The 17,648-nt window shown below is 31.7% G+C and overlaps 1 protein-coding gene across 5 annotated transcripts in view; it reads right to left on the bottom strand.

The window, feature by feature from the left end:
- The window catches only part of LOC145303664 (uncharacterized), a 1,499,272-nt gene that overhangs the window by 296,197 nt on the left and 1,185,427 nt on the right, over positions 1–17,648 (bottom strand). Inside the window, exon 9 of one of the 5 annotated variants that reach the window (XM_080145262.1) lies at positions 3,517–3,618. The exons of the other annotated variants lie outside the window; for them this stretch is intronic. Within the exon in view, the coding sequence (XP_080001388.1) occupies positions 3,517–3,618 (102 nt within the window). The remainder of the gene's footprint in view (positions 1–3,516; positions 3,619–17,648) is intronic. 5 annotated transcript variants of the gene reach the window in all.

Below are 17,648 nucleotides of genomic sequence, written 5' to 3'. Positions count from 1 at the left end.
CTCAACCACCAATAGCCATGACTAATGATACATTATCTAAAAGTACTTTGCTCAAACTCCTCGGCTTAACGTTCACAGCGAATATGAGTTGGAACAGATACATTGAGGACATTGCCAGGGCTGCTGCAAAGAAGATAGGCTCTCGCTACCGTGCTAGAAAGTTACTTACACCTGAGAGTATCCTTGACCTCTACAAGGCCACCATTCGCCCATGTATCGAGTATTGTTGTCACATTTGGGCTGGTGCATCTGCTACTAGTCTTTCACTCTTGAACAGGGTTCAAAAGAGAATTGCCAACATAATAGGTTCCGCACTGTCAGCTAGGTTTCAACCTCTGCTCCATTGACGAAATGCTGCATCCCTCTGCCTGTTTTACAAGCATTTTAATGGTAGGTGCCCCGACGAACTATAAGCCTTTGTACCCCCTTGACATAAATACCCCAGACAAGCAACAAAATCCCACCCCTACACAGTAGAGATCCCCAGATGCCAGAAAGCCTTCTACTCTAATAATTTCTTCCCTAGGACTACTAGACTTTGGAATTCTTTTTCGGGTTCCTGCTTTCTTGACTGAACTGATATGCAGAAGTTCAAGAGTAGTGTAAATAGATATCTTGCTGCTCAACTCCCTACGTAGTATCCCTCCAATTTATGTCTCCTACATCAAAGTGGTACTGCGCCTTGTTTGGGGTGAAATTGCAATAAAAAATAATAATAATAATAATAAAATAAAATATATTTCTTTTACACTAAATACCGAGTTGTATCTTTCTCCCAAACCCTTATCGGTCCATGACAATAATATACAAGGTTGTTTGAAAACTTTGTAACTCAACCAAAAAGTAACAACACTTAGAGAATAACTGTCAAAGCACAGTTTCGCACACAGGTCGCAGTGGTGCGTCATTTTGTGCCAATGAAAATAATGTTGCTCTCACAAATCTACTCAATGTGTAATAGTGTCAATGCATTTCGTTCCTGAATTGTTTTAGATGAGGATTGATTATTAATTCATTTATTGCATACTATTATCTCCATCTTTCTTAGTTGTTGTTGCATCACGTTTCGGCCAAATATTCTTCTGGCCTTCGCAGTGGATAGCGACGTTGAATCTCAATGGTTCCAGGTGAGAATTGTCTAAGATAGCGATTTCAATCCTACCCAAAGCCGCCCAGAGGCTTACTTGGCCAAAACGTGGTGAGACGACAACAACTATGGATGGCAGTAATTATTGAGGATGCAGTTAGGAGATTTGGAGATCCTATCTCGTCGCGGTTACCACCTGCCGAAGGCCAGAGGAATAGTTGGCCAAAACGTTGTGAAACAACTAATAAAGATAAGGATAATAGTCCGCTATAAATAATAAATAATACGCATCTCAATAATGAATTCCAAGTAAATAATATATAGAGGATTGATTATTCGTATTATTTGGATTACTGTTCTCACCTTGAGTGTTATTTTCACATTTACTTAACTGACCCTGAACGCCCGTTCACTAAAGCAACTTAAGAGACTACTACCCAGATATGTAGCCAAGACCACTCAGCTACTTTAAACGAATACATCCCTATTACAGGATATATGAGAAATAAAAATTAATGATGTATTAACTTAACTACCCCACCTGTTTCTCTGGTATTTCCATGTATACATAAAACATAGGAAGAAGCAGCTGCATAGCACATAAATTGTTCAGACGTTAAATACTTTACAGTTTAACATTAATATTTCCGAATAATATACTGTAGCACTATGGTGAGACGTGTGAAAGTCTCGTCTTAAGAGCAACCGGAAGTAAAATCTGACTACCATAACGTCGGCGATCTAAAAACCAAAAATATAGAACTATGTGGTATACCAGCTCAAACCTACAGCTAAGTGCAAGTTTTTCTTTTTTTTTTTTGAAGAGTTCATTGTCTTGGTGACAGTATAATTATGGGGAAGATAACTCGAATAGAGTTCAAAGGAAGTTACTGACTATGCTAAAACCAACACCAGCAATTTCTTTTTACCACTGGATTTACACAACGATAGATTATGACAAGTGCGCCCAGAGATTATACAACTCTTGCTTTACTATAAATTCCTCATTGCATAGGCGCGCTTTTTAAAGGGTACCCATTGTCACCAGAAACATAAGGTTCACCTTATGCAGATTGTATATGCAGATATTAAAAATGAAAAGCAATATTCTAAATGATGTTTTTAAAAAATATTAAAAAAATATATAACAAAAATATCAAAATAAAACAGTGTTTGAAAAATATGCTAAAATAAACACGCACACAAAAAAAAACAAGCAAACTGAACAACAGCAACTGAAAACTGTTAATAAATGCGTGAGGAAAAACGAAAAGTTCCAGTTGATCGCTATTGCAAAAAACTGATTTTTTTTTTTTTTTTTTTTTACTCAAACTATCCATACATTTTGAGAGCTTTAGAGAAACTAGAAATAGTTGAAGTGGAATTCTTGTGAAAAAAAAACAAAAAAAAAACAAATAAAAATAGAGAATACACGTGCGATCTGATCATGCTCGTCTAAAGAATTAGTTATCTCAAACCATTATTAATATTTATGCTTATATTAAAGCATATGCGAAATATGGCAACTCAAAATAAAATATCAGGAAAACTTATGCATGTACTTAGTTATCAATAGAAAAAGTATAATGTACACCAAAAGTTACGGAAAATAAGAGTAAAATTTTAATAAAAATATAAATTAATTTATTATGATAAGTTAATGAACAATGGGGAGGAGGTCTTCATATTAGAAAAAGGGAGATAATTTTCTTCAATGTGCTAACTTGATACAAATGTAGAGCAGAGTTTTTTTTTTGCATAATGAATAGTAAATTAAATTAATTTTTTATTAATTTTTTTTTCTCTTTTCCGTAATTTTCGTGGTACACTAATATTTTTCATTGGTATTGATTGATACCCATAAGTTTTTCTGTTTTTTTTTAACTGCCGTATTTTACATTTTGTTTATTTTTTATTTTCATTATTTTCATTATTTATTTTTTGAGAAAGAGAGAACATACGCAGACTAATTTTTTTTTTTAAATAGTGTCAGTGAAATGCAGAATGCGGAAAAAAATATTTGTTTCTACTGCAAAAACAGCTTTCTAAAAAACAACATTTGTGAAACCCGTACTAGGTCTACGTATTCTGCATGTCACGTTTCCGACTACAACAAGGTGGAATATATATATATATATATATATATATATATATATATATATATATATATATATATATATATATATAAGTAAAACTCATAAAACAATGATGAAGAAAAGGAAAAGGGAATAAGAAGAACATTATTAACATCAGTTAACAACGACAACAATAATACCAAAACTAACACTACAGATAGCATTGTTAATAACGGTTTAGAAGAACAACGTCGAGTTATTCATATATCGTCTAAGATCAACAGGATGAAGGTGAGAGGTTAATTAAGAGTAATCTATGGAACACACGCAAACAAGCAGGATGAAACTCCTCACCAGATCAGGGATACTGTGACAGCAGAAGTGGCAGTTTGCTAAAGATTGTCCCCTCACACCGACGGGGGACGGCGACGAGAATTCGGCATATAGGCTGTTTGTCTACATAAACAATAAAATTCTAGGTCATTCCAAAGGTCCATTTTAATTCCGTTATGTATATATACATATATATATATATATATATATATATATATATATATGTATATAGTGTGTGTGTGTGTGTGTATTTAGGTAGAATTTCTTCATTTAAACATTGTTAAAAGTAACAGAGTTTCTGTTTAATTATACCTTTTTTATTTTTTAAAATCTTTTTTGTATAAAAATAAAAAAAAATTGAATGTTTGTTTCATAGCTCTCATGGAGGTTTTCGATTCACCGTCAAATCATCATTGGCTGAGCAAACAGAATTTAGTCCATTAACCATTCCTCCACTCCATAGCACTACACTGCCTACAAATACTGACCTCAGCTGCAATTGAGATTCTTTTTTCCAGCCCCATTCATTTGCTTCCTCACCTGGTGAGGATTCGACGGCGAATCGTAAACGTTTGTGACACCTATGGAACTTGCATTCATTTTTTTTTTTCATATAAAAAGGATAAGAAAAATCGAAAAAATAAACGTACATATACGAGGGGTGTTCCAGACTCTTGTTTTTTTTTTTTATTCCGTTTGATCAGAGGGGATTATAAATTGCATTGAGAATGGTGGTGACTATATAGAAACATAAATCCTGTTGCCCGTTTTAATCCTACCACTCCTGTCTTAGTAGCTCTTGAACATTTTGACTTAAACAAAAAACAAGAGACTTTACTAACGATCCTCGAAATTAAATAGAGGCTCCATGTTATTTTTACCAATGTTTTATATATATATATATATATATATATATATATATATATATATATATATATATATATATATATATATATAAGCGAGATAAGACGCAGATAAAACTCGAATATATGTGTCTATATTTTGATTTTCAGAATGTAAATTTAACAACTAAATTTATATATATGTTTATCATTTAGGAGAAATGAACACGTGTGCAAGAGGTACATTTATTTCTGGTTATACTATTAATTAATCATCTTTTAAATGCAGTAGGTTTCTAGAACGGGGATCGCAGCTTTGCTAGAGCCAGCAAAAATATCGGTACCATCTTTTGTCTAGCCGAAATGCTAAGTGCCCGGGTCGCAAAATATATGATAGATCTAACTACGATGGCGTAGAAGATTCGTTACTTTAAATACATGGTAAAATCACACACACACGCACACAAAATTAGTTTAGTTACATATGCTGTCCGGAATTACTTTGGGATTATTTAGTTTATATCGTTTTCCTACTCTCACAATTAACTTCTAAGATTGCGGCTTCTAAATTTGCAACTTTTATAATATCCACAAAATCACAGACCGGATTTGCCATTAAATTTTATGTGTTCATCGTGAATTCTACTTTTTTTTTTTTTCACTCCTGCAATCATTTTCTAAAAACTCAACTCCTCGGATTTACATTTTTATACTTTTCTAGAAATGTTTACTTTTTTTTTACGCCACAAGACTATTTATTTCCTCATGAATGCCCGAAATCCCATGGAATAAGGATTAACCTCTGTTGTTTTTTCCTATTTTTCGAACATTTGATGATGCAATAACGTAATTATTTCCCGTAATCAGTTTATTTTCCTCGTTTATATATACTATATTGTGGGGATATTCTAAAGGAAGAGTCTATGTTAACAAACCCCAAACGCAGCAAGAATCGAAGAAAAACATCAAAAACGAAATAAAAGAGTTAAATCGCAATCCAGAGATTCTGCAATCTGTCATGAATAATGTTTTGGAAAGAGCACAAATATGCGAAGCTGGGAATGGGCAACATTTAAAAGACATTGTTTTTTCGTAAAGATTGTTTGAATTTTGCATTTTTCTCTTGAAAAACTTCCCAATGTCTAAGTCAAATTGTATTAAAATTACAAAAAGATCCAATAATTCGTGGTGGGTGGGTGTTCAATGTGATATAACAGCACACATACAAGAGTGCACAGGTTTCACACACACACACACACACACACACACACACACTTTTTTGGTAAAACATGCTTTTTCAAATATCTGTCACTCTTTGTGCATACCGATCCTATCTGTTCTGAAGCTCAATGTATGTTAAATACAACAACAGAACCTATATATAAAAGAATAACAGTATAGTTACATTCCAAAATCCGAATATTTATTTTTCATGCTAAACAGCTTCATCAACATGTTCAAATTTTGGTACATTCTTTTACAGGTCCGTTTCGTTATGCAGAAACAAACAGTTAATATTATGTCAATATATATATATATATATATATATATATATATATATATATATATATATATATATATATTGACATAATAGTAACTGTTAAAAAGGGGGTACCAGATTGGTCAATGGGAAAATTATTCCCAACAAGCATTTAGGTAAAAATGCACTTTCGTATAAATACTTGAATTCATTCAAGAAAGTATCACTAACAAAAACAAATAAAAACATATATATATATATATATATATATATATATATATATATATATATATATATATATGCACACCTACGTACACCATATACACACATATTTATCGACACTGGCACTTGCTGTTTCAACCAATATGTCCTCTCATTCAAGGGTTTGTATGTGCGCACATATATATGTATACGTTTTTCTTGAGCACTCTTGTATGCGTACATTTGCATTTACTGCATCGTGTTACGTCTGATGATGCACGTTTTCCGTTTAATACCAACTCAAGAATGAGCAGAATACGAAGTATCATCTTTAACGGATTTATTCAACAACTTACACATTAAATGGTAAGGTAGACGCCGCTGAATGTGTGATGATTAAAGTTTGTGATGGGAAACATTTGTTTACCTTCCAACTGTCATGACAGATTCTGCTTCTCCCAAAAGGGCGATATACTATCCCTTATTTGGCTCCACAAAAATAACTATGATCTTTATACATAGGTCACCTGCATGCCTGTGTATTGATTGATTTGGGAGTGATAAATTATGTGGCAGTACGGCCTGCACATTTATATGTACATGTGTGGATATGTCTGCTTATTTTATTCTATAGTGAACGAATTTAATACGTTACATGTTTTTGCAATGACCCTGGCTCTTCGCGTTTCGACAAAACACAGTTCTTATTGTTTTCTTGCTTCAGCAACATTGCAGTCATCGCGCTAGAAACCCATGCTATTGAAACGATGTATTGCACAGTATATATATATATATATATATATATATATATATATATATATATATATATATATATATATATATATATATATTTCGTTTGGTTTAGGAATGCTCCTGTCTAATGAAATTGTTTAAAAAATGGCAATTATCATAAAGCTGGCTTTTTCAGAAAAGAAACTAAAATGAAGCAGAATATATCCATATATTAGACTGTCCTTCAAAGTGGAAGTACGAATCTAGTATGACTGCTCCCATTCGCCAGTTAAAAGAATAAAATTGGATCAGTTTTATTTGAAAATTTAAAGAGACAGAAAATCTTTTGTGAGACAGTGTATTATGTATATATATATATATATATATATATATATATATATACTTGTTTATTGTTATATAAACATGCTCACATCCCGCTGCTACAAATAGCCACTTGTTTCAATCAAACAACAGATATCATCAGGCAGCGACTTGACTATTCAAAAGTTCAATGAATAATAAATTAATAATAATATTATTATAATAATATATAATAATATTATAATATATATAATAATATTATTATAATAATGATTATTCATTGAACTTTTGAATAATCAAGTCGCTGCCTGATGATATCTGTTGTTTGATTGAAACAAGTGGCTATTTGTAGCAGCGGGATGTGAGCATGTTTATATAACAATAAACAAGTATTATCAGCTCTTTTTATTGAGCACTATATAACAACCTCGTTGAATTCATTAGTCCATTACTTTTGAATATAAAAAAACCCGAGTATATATATATATATATATATATATATATATATATATATAATTATTTACTATAGTGAAGGCAGTCTGTTAATTCTTGTTATATTGAATCGTTACGAGTTAATTTTTAGATTGTCGCACCATGTTATTTACAAGAAAAATATATTTTAATTCAGTTTATTTTATAAAGATAATTCGGCTTACAAGATTGTCAAAATAATGATGTAAAAAAAATACATTGATATCTTTCAGGTAAGCAATTATATTTAATTAAAAAGAAATATGAAATTATTTATTTCTTAAATTGCTTGTCTATCATAATAGTAGGTAAAATAATTTGATTTCAAATAACCAATTAAAATGTTGTTTAACTCCAATGACGTATGCGGTTATGGATTTATTTCTATTGAAAACTGGATTATTTTATGGTTTCTTATTCGTATTTCATAAGTTTCTTATGTTTGTATTCATTAATTTCAAAAGCAATTGCAATGTGCTTTTTTGTTTTAATCCAAATAAAAACAGATAGACTCGTTTTCTAACGAAAACACGTTCTCTTAAAAAGTGGTATTCTATTAAATCTCACTAGGGCTGAGTTATACACAAGATAAAATATAAATGACTTCATATTATGAAATATATTTTTAAAATAAAACTGTTTTTTTTTTTTTTACATAAGATTTATTGGTCCCCCCACAAAAGGAGGGTGGACCGGTAAATTCATCCTTGTCCGTTCGTATGTTTGTCTGTCCTCACTTTTCTCAATAACTACATCTTGGAATTTTTTGAAATTTTGCACAAACATGATATATGTAAAAAAGTAACAGAACGGATTTTCCGGGAAACTATGTTTGCCCCCGCCCCCTATGGGTGCCTTTCGGGTTAAAATGGCTAAAATTGACACTTTTGTGCTTATTAAAAAAAAATGATGCCTTGGATTTTTATAAAACTTTCTGAAAAGTTATAACTAACTAATTTCTACATAATTGTGTTTGTCTATACTTCGCAATAACTCTGGCGTGTGCCCAGGGGCTCTTTTAGGGCTAATAAAAACACTCCATTTTTGGGACTATTTTACTATATTTGTCCCAAATTTTTTGTGTATGTCTATTTAGAAGTTTTGCATGGTGCTGAACTCAAATTTAAACATGTTAAGGCCTTGGGAACTTTTGGGGCTTCATGGGGGATGGACTTGCTCATTTATTTTTTTGCATAGTGCAGAACTCAAATGTACATATTTTAAGGCTTAAAACTATACCGGTTGTTCATTTTCATCAGAATTTGACGTGCCCTGGGGAGTTTGGAGGCTAAATTGGGGAGGGGGGGGAGATGCTGAACTTAGTCATTTTTTATGCCTCGTTCACTGTGCACCCACAGGGGCTCATGCAGTTTTCACTAATTTTTCATCGTAAATTGGTTTTCTTGAGATGAGGATTGATCATTTGGATTGTTCGAACTACTATTCTCACCTGTCTTGTTAGATTCACGGCTTTGCAGCTAATAGAATCTCTGTACTGATGACATAAAATGTAGGTAAAAAAAACAAAGGACATTTCTCAAGGACTGATCCCACCCTACTATATCTATCAATCTTTGTATATTTAAAGTGGTTTCAGCAAAATATTTTATCCTATGGAAAAATTTTGTAATAGAAACGAAATATCGAATCAATACAAGCATTTGTTTTGTATTAATTATTTTCCTGTTTTTTTTTTGTTTTTTTTCGTACTTAGGGGTCACCGCTTATCAAAACCCTGAAGCCTCTGTCCCATCGACGAAATGTTGCATCCCTCTGCCTGTTCTACAAGTATTTTATTAGTGAATGCTCTGACGAATTACAAGCACCTGTACCCCCTGAACGTGAATACCCCCAACAAACCTGACAAGCAACTAAATTCCACCCCTTCACAGTAGAGATCCCTAGGTGTAAGAAAGCATTCTACTTCAATAGTTTCTTCCCCAGAACTGCTAAACTTTGGAACTCCCTTCTGGGATTCTGCTTTCCCAACTGTACTGAAATCCAGAAGTTCAAGTGTAATGCGAACAAACATCTTGCCACTCACCTCCCTTCATAATACCCCTCCAACTTATGTCCCCGATAGTAGCCCCCTACTTCAAAGTGGTTTGTTTGAGGTGAAAATTGAATTTAAAAAAAAATCCACTGTGAGGCAAAATCGTCATGATCGGTAATGGTGGACTTTGGGTATGGTTTAATTATATAATAGGACGACTCAACAAAAACTTATTTGCATTAGACTTGAAAACGACCATGTTATACTCAGCTGGGAAGCAGCCACACGGCATTGTGCTTCACAGACGGACAGTTCTACGAGAGAAACTTTGCTCATGGAAATTTTGTTTAGTTTAAGGCACAGATAGAGAGTGAAGGAAATTGTTGATAAGTGTTGTAGTTAGACAGGTATCTGTTGTGAATGTTTTACACGATGGGGACCATAGATTGAAGCTCAGTCGAGCACCTAGCATAAAAGTAACAATAGAGCAAAGGTAAACTCGCAACGTCTCTTCTGTGAGAAAGAGTGAGGTTAAAAAGTTTATTGCCTTATTCCTATATACATCAACGTGTATATTGATTATATTTTTTAGCGGTGTCACACCTTTTAAAATAGAAAGTCTAAGAATCCCCACGTGCCCTAAAACTGATTGTAGATAGAAGAACAAAATATTACTTTCATATCTACGTAGCAGACCGGCAGCGAAACGTTCTCACGTGATAGATGAGGATATAAAGTTAAATTGTTATACTAATTACTTTTCACTCATCCTTATTGGTCAGTTATTATTTTAATCATTTCTCAAATTGGGCTATTATTTATGTCTTGTCACAAATTTCAAGTACATGGTTAGAAAACGGAATAAATATATACTTTTTTATTTATTTTTGTCTCTTTTACTCTTTTTCATCCCAGACAAGGCATATTGCCACAACATCTTTCTCACAGAAGAAACATTGCAAGCCTATCTCTACTCCATCGAAACTTTCACAGAAAAAAAAACACTCGACTAGCTACAACCACTATCAACAATTTTCCCCACTCTCTATCTCTGCCTAAATCTAAATGCAAACTCCATGAACAAAGTTCGTTTTCTAGAACTGCTCGCCTGTGTAATTCTGTTCTGCTTGCCTGTTTTCCAGCTAACTACATGGTCGTCTTCAAGTCCAATGTAAACACGTTCCTGTTGAGACGTCTCCTTAAATAATTTAATTCTACCTAATTTTCACCACTAACAATCACTATGCTGTTGTCTCAATGACACTGTGCATTCATTAACCTGTATCCTCGAGTGGCTTTCGAGCCTTATAAGTGGTAACACCCTTGTAAAAAAAAAAGGAAGGGTACTATTTGGAATCCGGTTTGCAGAGGAATGTGAGGAGTTGAGCAGCGAGATGTTTGTTCACATTACATTTAAACCTCTGCAAGTTAATACAGTCAGAGAAGTAGGAAACAACAAGAGGATTCGAAAGTGTAGCAGTCTAAGAAAAGAAACAATTACAGCCAAGGCTTGGTAATGACATCAATGAATTTGTTTCAATTCATGTTGTCTGTGAATATTAAATCAAGCAGTTTTAAGGATAGGCTCTAAGATAAGGTGTTATTTGTTGTGGCAATTTTTAGTTGAGAAGTTTTTTTTCCGCAGTTGTTGAAGGAAAGAAGCTAAGTCTTATTAACATTAAATGTTACCATCCAATTACGGCCTAATTCCACTACCAACTAAAGGGCGTTTTCGAGGTTTCTGCCATTGTCTTGGATATGTGTACAGTCGTTTTTTTCCCCTTATGTTTATTATAAATTCAGGTCATGTCTGAATATCAAGAATAATAAAAGTCCAAGGATCGGCACCTATTACAAATTTCAAACTCATGGTTAAGAAACTGGAATATAGTATGTCCTGCATATAGTAAGATGCATATGACGACTGTCTTGAGAGACAATGGACACTTATCATAAAGGTTTCTTGTGCAATGAAGAGTTTATAGTAATACTGAAATTGCATGATTTCAAACTGAATTACACTTAGCTCGGAATTTAACGAGTTTGTTTAGCACGGAAATGGACATAAAAGATAAATATTTTTTTCAATATATAGATATAAAAATATAAATGCGTTCCTAGACTAAAGACGATTTCCTAATTGATAATTTGTTTAAAATAAAAACACATTGCAGTTACATTTGGTATAAGTGAATAAAAACCATAGTAAAATTACCATGAAAAGAACCTAGTCTTCAAAAATATAAAGTCCATAACCGCTTGTATTATGTCAGTAAAACATTTTAATTAGTTGTTTGAAATTAAATTATTTTACCTACGATTGTGATACACAACTAACTAATTTTAAGAACTAAGCAATGTAATATTTATTTTAAACACATATTATTGTTTATCTGAAAGATATCAATGTGCATTTATATTAATTTAAATCCTAAGCTGCTCTTGTTTAATAATAATAATAATAATAATAATAATAATAATAATAATAATAATAATAATAATTGCTTCTATTTTAACAATCCTATAAGCCGAATTATGTCATTACTTAAAAAAATAAATTGAAATATATTTTTCCTTGTAAAGAACACGCGGCAACGATATACAAAAATGTTAACTAGTCAGAATCCAATATTAATTTGTTTGAATTAAAACTATCAATGACGAAAACCAAGAAAAATACTACCTTTTCACATTTAGTTTCATATAGAGGTTACTCTTCTGAAGAAGCCATCTTGATAAAACATGTTACAGGGCGAAATTCTTGAAGGTTTTCTTTATCGTCTTTTTATACATACATATATGCGTGTGTTTTCTGTCGTTTTTCTATATTATATTTTTGATTGCTAAAAATGTAACACAACATAAGACACATTTTGCACAAAAAAATACAGCTTTAAATATCAAAAGCAGAAAATAAATAACATTGACAACGTAAAAATTGGATACAAAAACAAGATAAGCAATAAAAATATGTAATCAGCCTTAAAAAGAAAGAAAAACGAAATCGATTTTCTTAAATATATTGATATGATAATATGCAAATATTAAATTAAAGTTATGTTTTTTTATGAAATAAATAATTACAGAATATTACAACAAAGCATAATGAATTAATGATGAATTAATAATATTACTATTTTATTATTCACATATTTTTAATGATTTTTAAAAAAATCTTCATCGCTTTAATTTCCACACCGTTTCGGCCGTTGTAATCGTCAGCCTTCATCAGATGCTCTTTATTTGCATAAGTAATCTCATTCCACGTTCCATGCCTCTTAAGGTATTTATTTGGCGACCTCCAAATATGCCACCCATAGAATTGTTAATAAAATTGTTGCAATATTTTTAGCATAATATGTGGTAGGTGTTTACCTTCCTCCCACCGCGGGGGTACATTACATAAGATTGGACGTTGGGATGAATGAGCCAGTGCCCCTAAAGGAAGAACAATCTGGCTCTGCAAAAAATGTCAGAGTATACTCGTCAGCATTCCTTGGTGAGGGTACCTCAGACAACAAGCGATAAACTTTCTCTACCCAACAAGCATGGGAGGGTAGACCTCCTAGGGCTACCAAGAACATTTGCCTTAGACCAATAGCTAAAAGGTCACTGTCGGACTGATAGTCAAGGTTGGTACCAATCGTACCAGAATGCCAAATGAATGGTGCAGACTGATGGTGCAATAATGGGTATGATCACAAAGATTTGGACGATTATATTTATAGGCAGGGGTGATAAGAATGAATTAATCGGATACTAGAATCGCTCTATAAAATATACAGAATTTCTTTGAAGTTTTGGGGCAGAGTTTTCGTTTTGACATGAGAAGGGAACTATGCTTTGTTAATGCTGACGGGATTAATACTATCGTTCTTTAACTGGAATTCATTACAATTCAAAGCTTCTGTGAATAGATTGATGCTGCATATTTTTTTAACAACTAAATTAAATGTTCATAATTGGATAATTTTCTTGGATCTACAGTGGTTTACGAATTGATCGGTTAAATATTTACACACATACGTACATGTACTGTTTTATTTATGCAAATTTTATGGGTATTTCTGTGTGGCATGATTTCTAAAGCAATCACCCCATGATATCAAAAATGCACATACTATGAAAAAGGCACCTGAAGATGGCAGCAATGATTGAAACAGTGTGGAAATGGCGATAATACTTCATTGCAATAATATTGTCAAATAATATAAAGATATTAATTAAAGAATGATTACATAATTTGGATATGTATAAAAAAAACATTGAAATAAAATTAATACAATGAAAATAAAAATTAAATACATCAATAAGAATGATAATTTAAAGAATTAAATAATAATAGTCATGGATCTCAATAAATGTTTTTCTAATTGTAATTAACCTTAAATTTGATGAAAAAAAAAAATCGTGGAGAAATATAAAAAAATTTTTTTTTAATATTATTGTGAAACAAAAAAAAAATTATAAAAGTTATAAAAAATACAAAAAATATAAATAAACAAATAAAAATACACCAATAAGAATGAAATAAAAGTATTGAATCTCATTAAATAATGTTCTTTTTTTAATATGATTTTAATTGGATGAAAATAAAAATCATAAAAAATGATTTTGTAATAGAAACAAAATCATTTAAGAAGTTACCATTAAAAATAATAAAAGTAAATGAAAAATAAAGATTAAAGAGAGGAATAAAGAATAAAACCATTGATAATAATATTAAAAATGATGGTGCTTGTTCAGATAGAGCTGTCAAATGAATTTTTTCTTAAATATGTGGTTATAAGCAAAAATAACAGTACTTACTTAATTGTCACATCGAAAACAGTAACATATCGGAAAAAAAATTACCAAAATTCATTCAGTTGAACAACTGCTATTGTAATTTTAGTAAAAAAAAAAAAAAGAAAAAAGAAGAAGAAGTCTATCACTATGGTGTAAAACAATTCGTCATCCATTGAAGTGGCAAAAAGGGAGATAAGTATGTCCCCTGTATTCGCAATTTTCAAGGTGTTCACATTTAGGGACAATGCTGTTTTGCCCAATTTTCCATCGAAATTACTTTTAACTATAAATAATTTTCTACTCGATGAATTTTTGTAATTCTTAGATATATTACTATTTTCGACATGACAATTACGTACTGTTACTTTTGCTTAAAATCATATATTTAAAAAAATCGATCCATCGACTATCTTAACAATCATCAAAATTATAATTGCAATTATTTATTGCAATTCTGAATTTTTAAAATAAGATGTGAATGCTTGTGTTATGTTGATTAATCGGACTATTATTCGCATCTTGGGTGCTCTTAGCACAACGTTTAGGTCGCTGCAACCTGCGACCTTCTTCGGGTGTTGAAAACATGCTTCTTTTTCTCTGCTAAGGAAAAGAGGGTTGGCTCTGTATTACAAGAATTCGAACCGTGGGTTTGAGGGTGGGTCCATAGATCATAAAGAAAGTTCCATCTTCAGGCCTCACTAAGATATTTTTTTAAAGGCTTTCCTATGACTAATTTTTTTGGGATATCTATACTAAGTTTTAATATTAGTGAAAAAATGTTTTACCATACAGAGCCAACCCTCTTTTCCTTAATAGAGAAAAAGAAGCATGTTTTCAACACCCGAAGAAGGTCGCAGGTTGGAGCCACCGAAACGTTGTGCTAATAACATACAAGATGAGAATAATAGTCCGATGAATCAACATCACACAAGATATTTATTATTGAAATTAATAAAGAAAAGTATGTTTTTCAAATGATAATGCTTATTGCTAAGGACCCACCAATCGAATGAATCCTCACTTCATGTTATAATAATGGCGAACCTCGCAAGACTTTATTTAAATTGTTTACATTTTATTGTTTTGTTAAAACTCTCCATTTCTAAATTACATTCATCAGAAGTTGTTTTAGGTGAAAGAGTTTTTAATGTAATTTTTAATAGCGGGGCCTGTGGAAATTCCATAGCAGCATCTTTCCTACACAATATATTGCTGCTGGACATTCTGTGGACGTTCAGCATGAATAGAGACCCCGCGATACTATTGTAGCCCTTTTGTTAAAACTGCACAATTATTTATCTAAGTAATCTGGTTAATGTAATGTCAGAATATATCTGGTTATTACAGTTTATCACCAATATCCTTATAGGAGTCTGTGACATAATTTTTATTGTATGAACGCCTGACACGAACGGAAAACCAACGATATGGTTGTACCATCCTTAGACAGAACAAATACTATCCTAGCTAGAAGACCAAAAAGGTATATTTTAGTTTCACATATGGTCCAAAAGAGAAATCATTTTTATTTATTTGTTTATATATTTTTTACATTGCGTCTCCGGTGATCGGGAGATCCTATTTATTAAAAAGGAGGATAGAATGTGATAACATACTACGAACATTAAATTATTAGTGTATTGATATGCTAATTTAATATTCATAGTAGTTACCACCTTTTATCCTCCTTTTTAATAAATAGGATCTCCTGATCGAATAATTTATAATCTGGGAACTATGTGGTGACACACCTACGTATGTACATTAACAACACCATGGTATTAATACATAGATTTTATATAAAGATTAAATTATTGCATTGGGCAAAAATTACTCGTGCTCAATACATCAAATAAAATACACAGGAAAGAAAATAAAATCTCTACAACTATAATAATATTGCATAATCTCAACCTAACCATTTCACATGCGGGGCATTCCCAAAGTAAGGCCTCCTATTTTTTACATTCCGCCTGAATGTATCTGAGAGGGATTGCAAATTACATTCTTATGATGACTGAACTTATGCATTCATGACCTGAAAGTTTCATTTTTCTGTTGTAGATATTGGCGGTGTGAGACCCCGGTTATAGAGGTGCATCAGAAGCAGAGGTGCGTCATTGAATTCCTGGCAAAAGTGCATTGAGAATGGTGGTTATTATGTAGAAAAATAAATTCTGGAGTACAAAAGGTCCTTTGTTTCAATGGTATCATTCCTGTCTTCATAGCCCTTCAACTTTTTCAGTAAAAAAAAAAAATGGTTCATATTATTTTGATTATTCAAACTATTGTTTTCATCTTGAGTATTTTCATATCCGCATGAAGTTTTGAATGGAATACTTTATTTAATCTACGTGGATGCCATGTTCACATTTTGTCAGCCATGTCCAAATAAAGGTAATTAGCAATTGTATTCTTAGTGTTACCTGCACTGAGGATTGAACCTTCAACCTCCAGAAGAGTGTCACTTAAAACTGAATTTTACCAAGTATTTTATCCGTTATGTCATGGGTTCGTGTACTTCCCCGAGTTTGACAAAAAGATTCCTGAGTTTGGCACGATATACATGAAAAAAGTCGGAGGTTACATCGGCTGAAACGTTGTGAAAGAATTCAAACAATATGCATCACCAATATTTATTTATAGATTCTAATATTTTATAAATAGCTATTATTTTATAAATAGCCTATTATTTTTTATAAATTGTCGATGAATTTTTAAATATAAAGTGGAGTACAAAATAATATTTCCCCAATATATTTTACAAAAAAAAAAACATTTTTAAAATAAATGCATCTAAAATTAAACAGTTGCCAAAATTATAAATTTTTCATTGAATCTTTTTTAAACAGGTGAATCAGTGCATATAAAAAGAACACTGGCATTGATTTAACGGTTGCCAGATATAAGTAATTTTCTTTTCTAATTATTTTTGTAGGCCGCACATAAAAAATAACAAAAAAAAACATCAAGAGTTTATTTAAAGTTTTCTGAATGGTTCAAAGATTATTATGATAATGTAAACATTAGTGATTTGGAGACCAGAATTATCTCCCTTTGAGGATAAATCATTTTGCTGCTTCATCGTTATTAGAGCGAAATTAGAAAATCGAAATATTAAATTTCAAGTAAAACCAATCATATCTACTTAATTGTCATGTCACAGTAATGAAAATATCCAAAAATTATGAAAAACGATACGGTACAAAATTAATTATTAATGAAAATAGTTTTCACAGACAATTAGTCAAAATTGGATTTTGCTAAATAACAAAACTTGTAACAAGGGAAGTAATAATTTTCTGAACTCTTAGGCCAATTTAGC

The sequence above is a fragment of the Euprymna scolopes genome, chromosome 19 (genome assembly GCF_053919585.1).
Source record: "Euprymna scolopes isolate OS-2025 chromosome 19, ASM5391958v1, whole genome shotgun sequence".
NCBI classification, from domain to species: domain Eukaryota; kingdom Metazoa; phylum Mollusca; class Cephalopoda; order Sepiida; family Sepiolidae; genus Euprymna; species Euprymna scolopes.
Note: the sequence above shows the minus strand (reverse complement) of the source record. Positions and strands in the feature narration are given on the sequence as shown.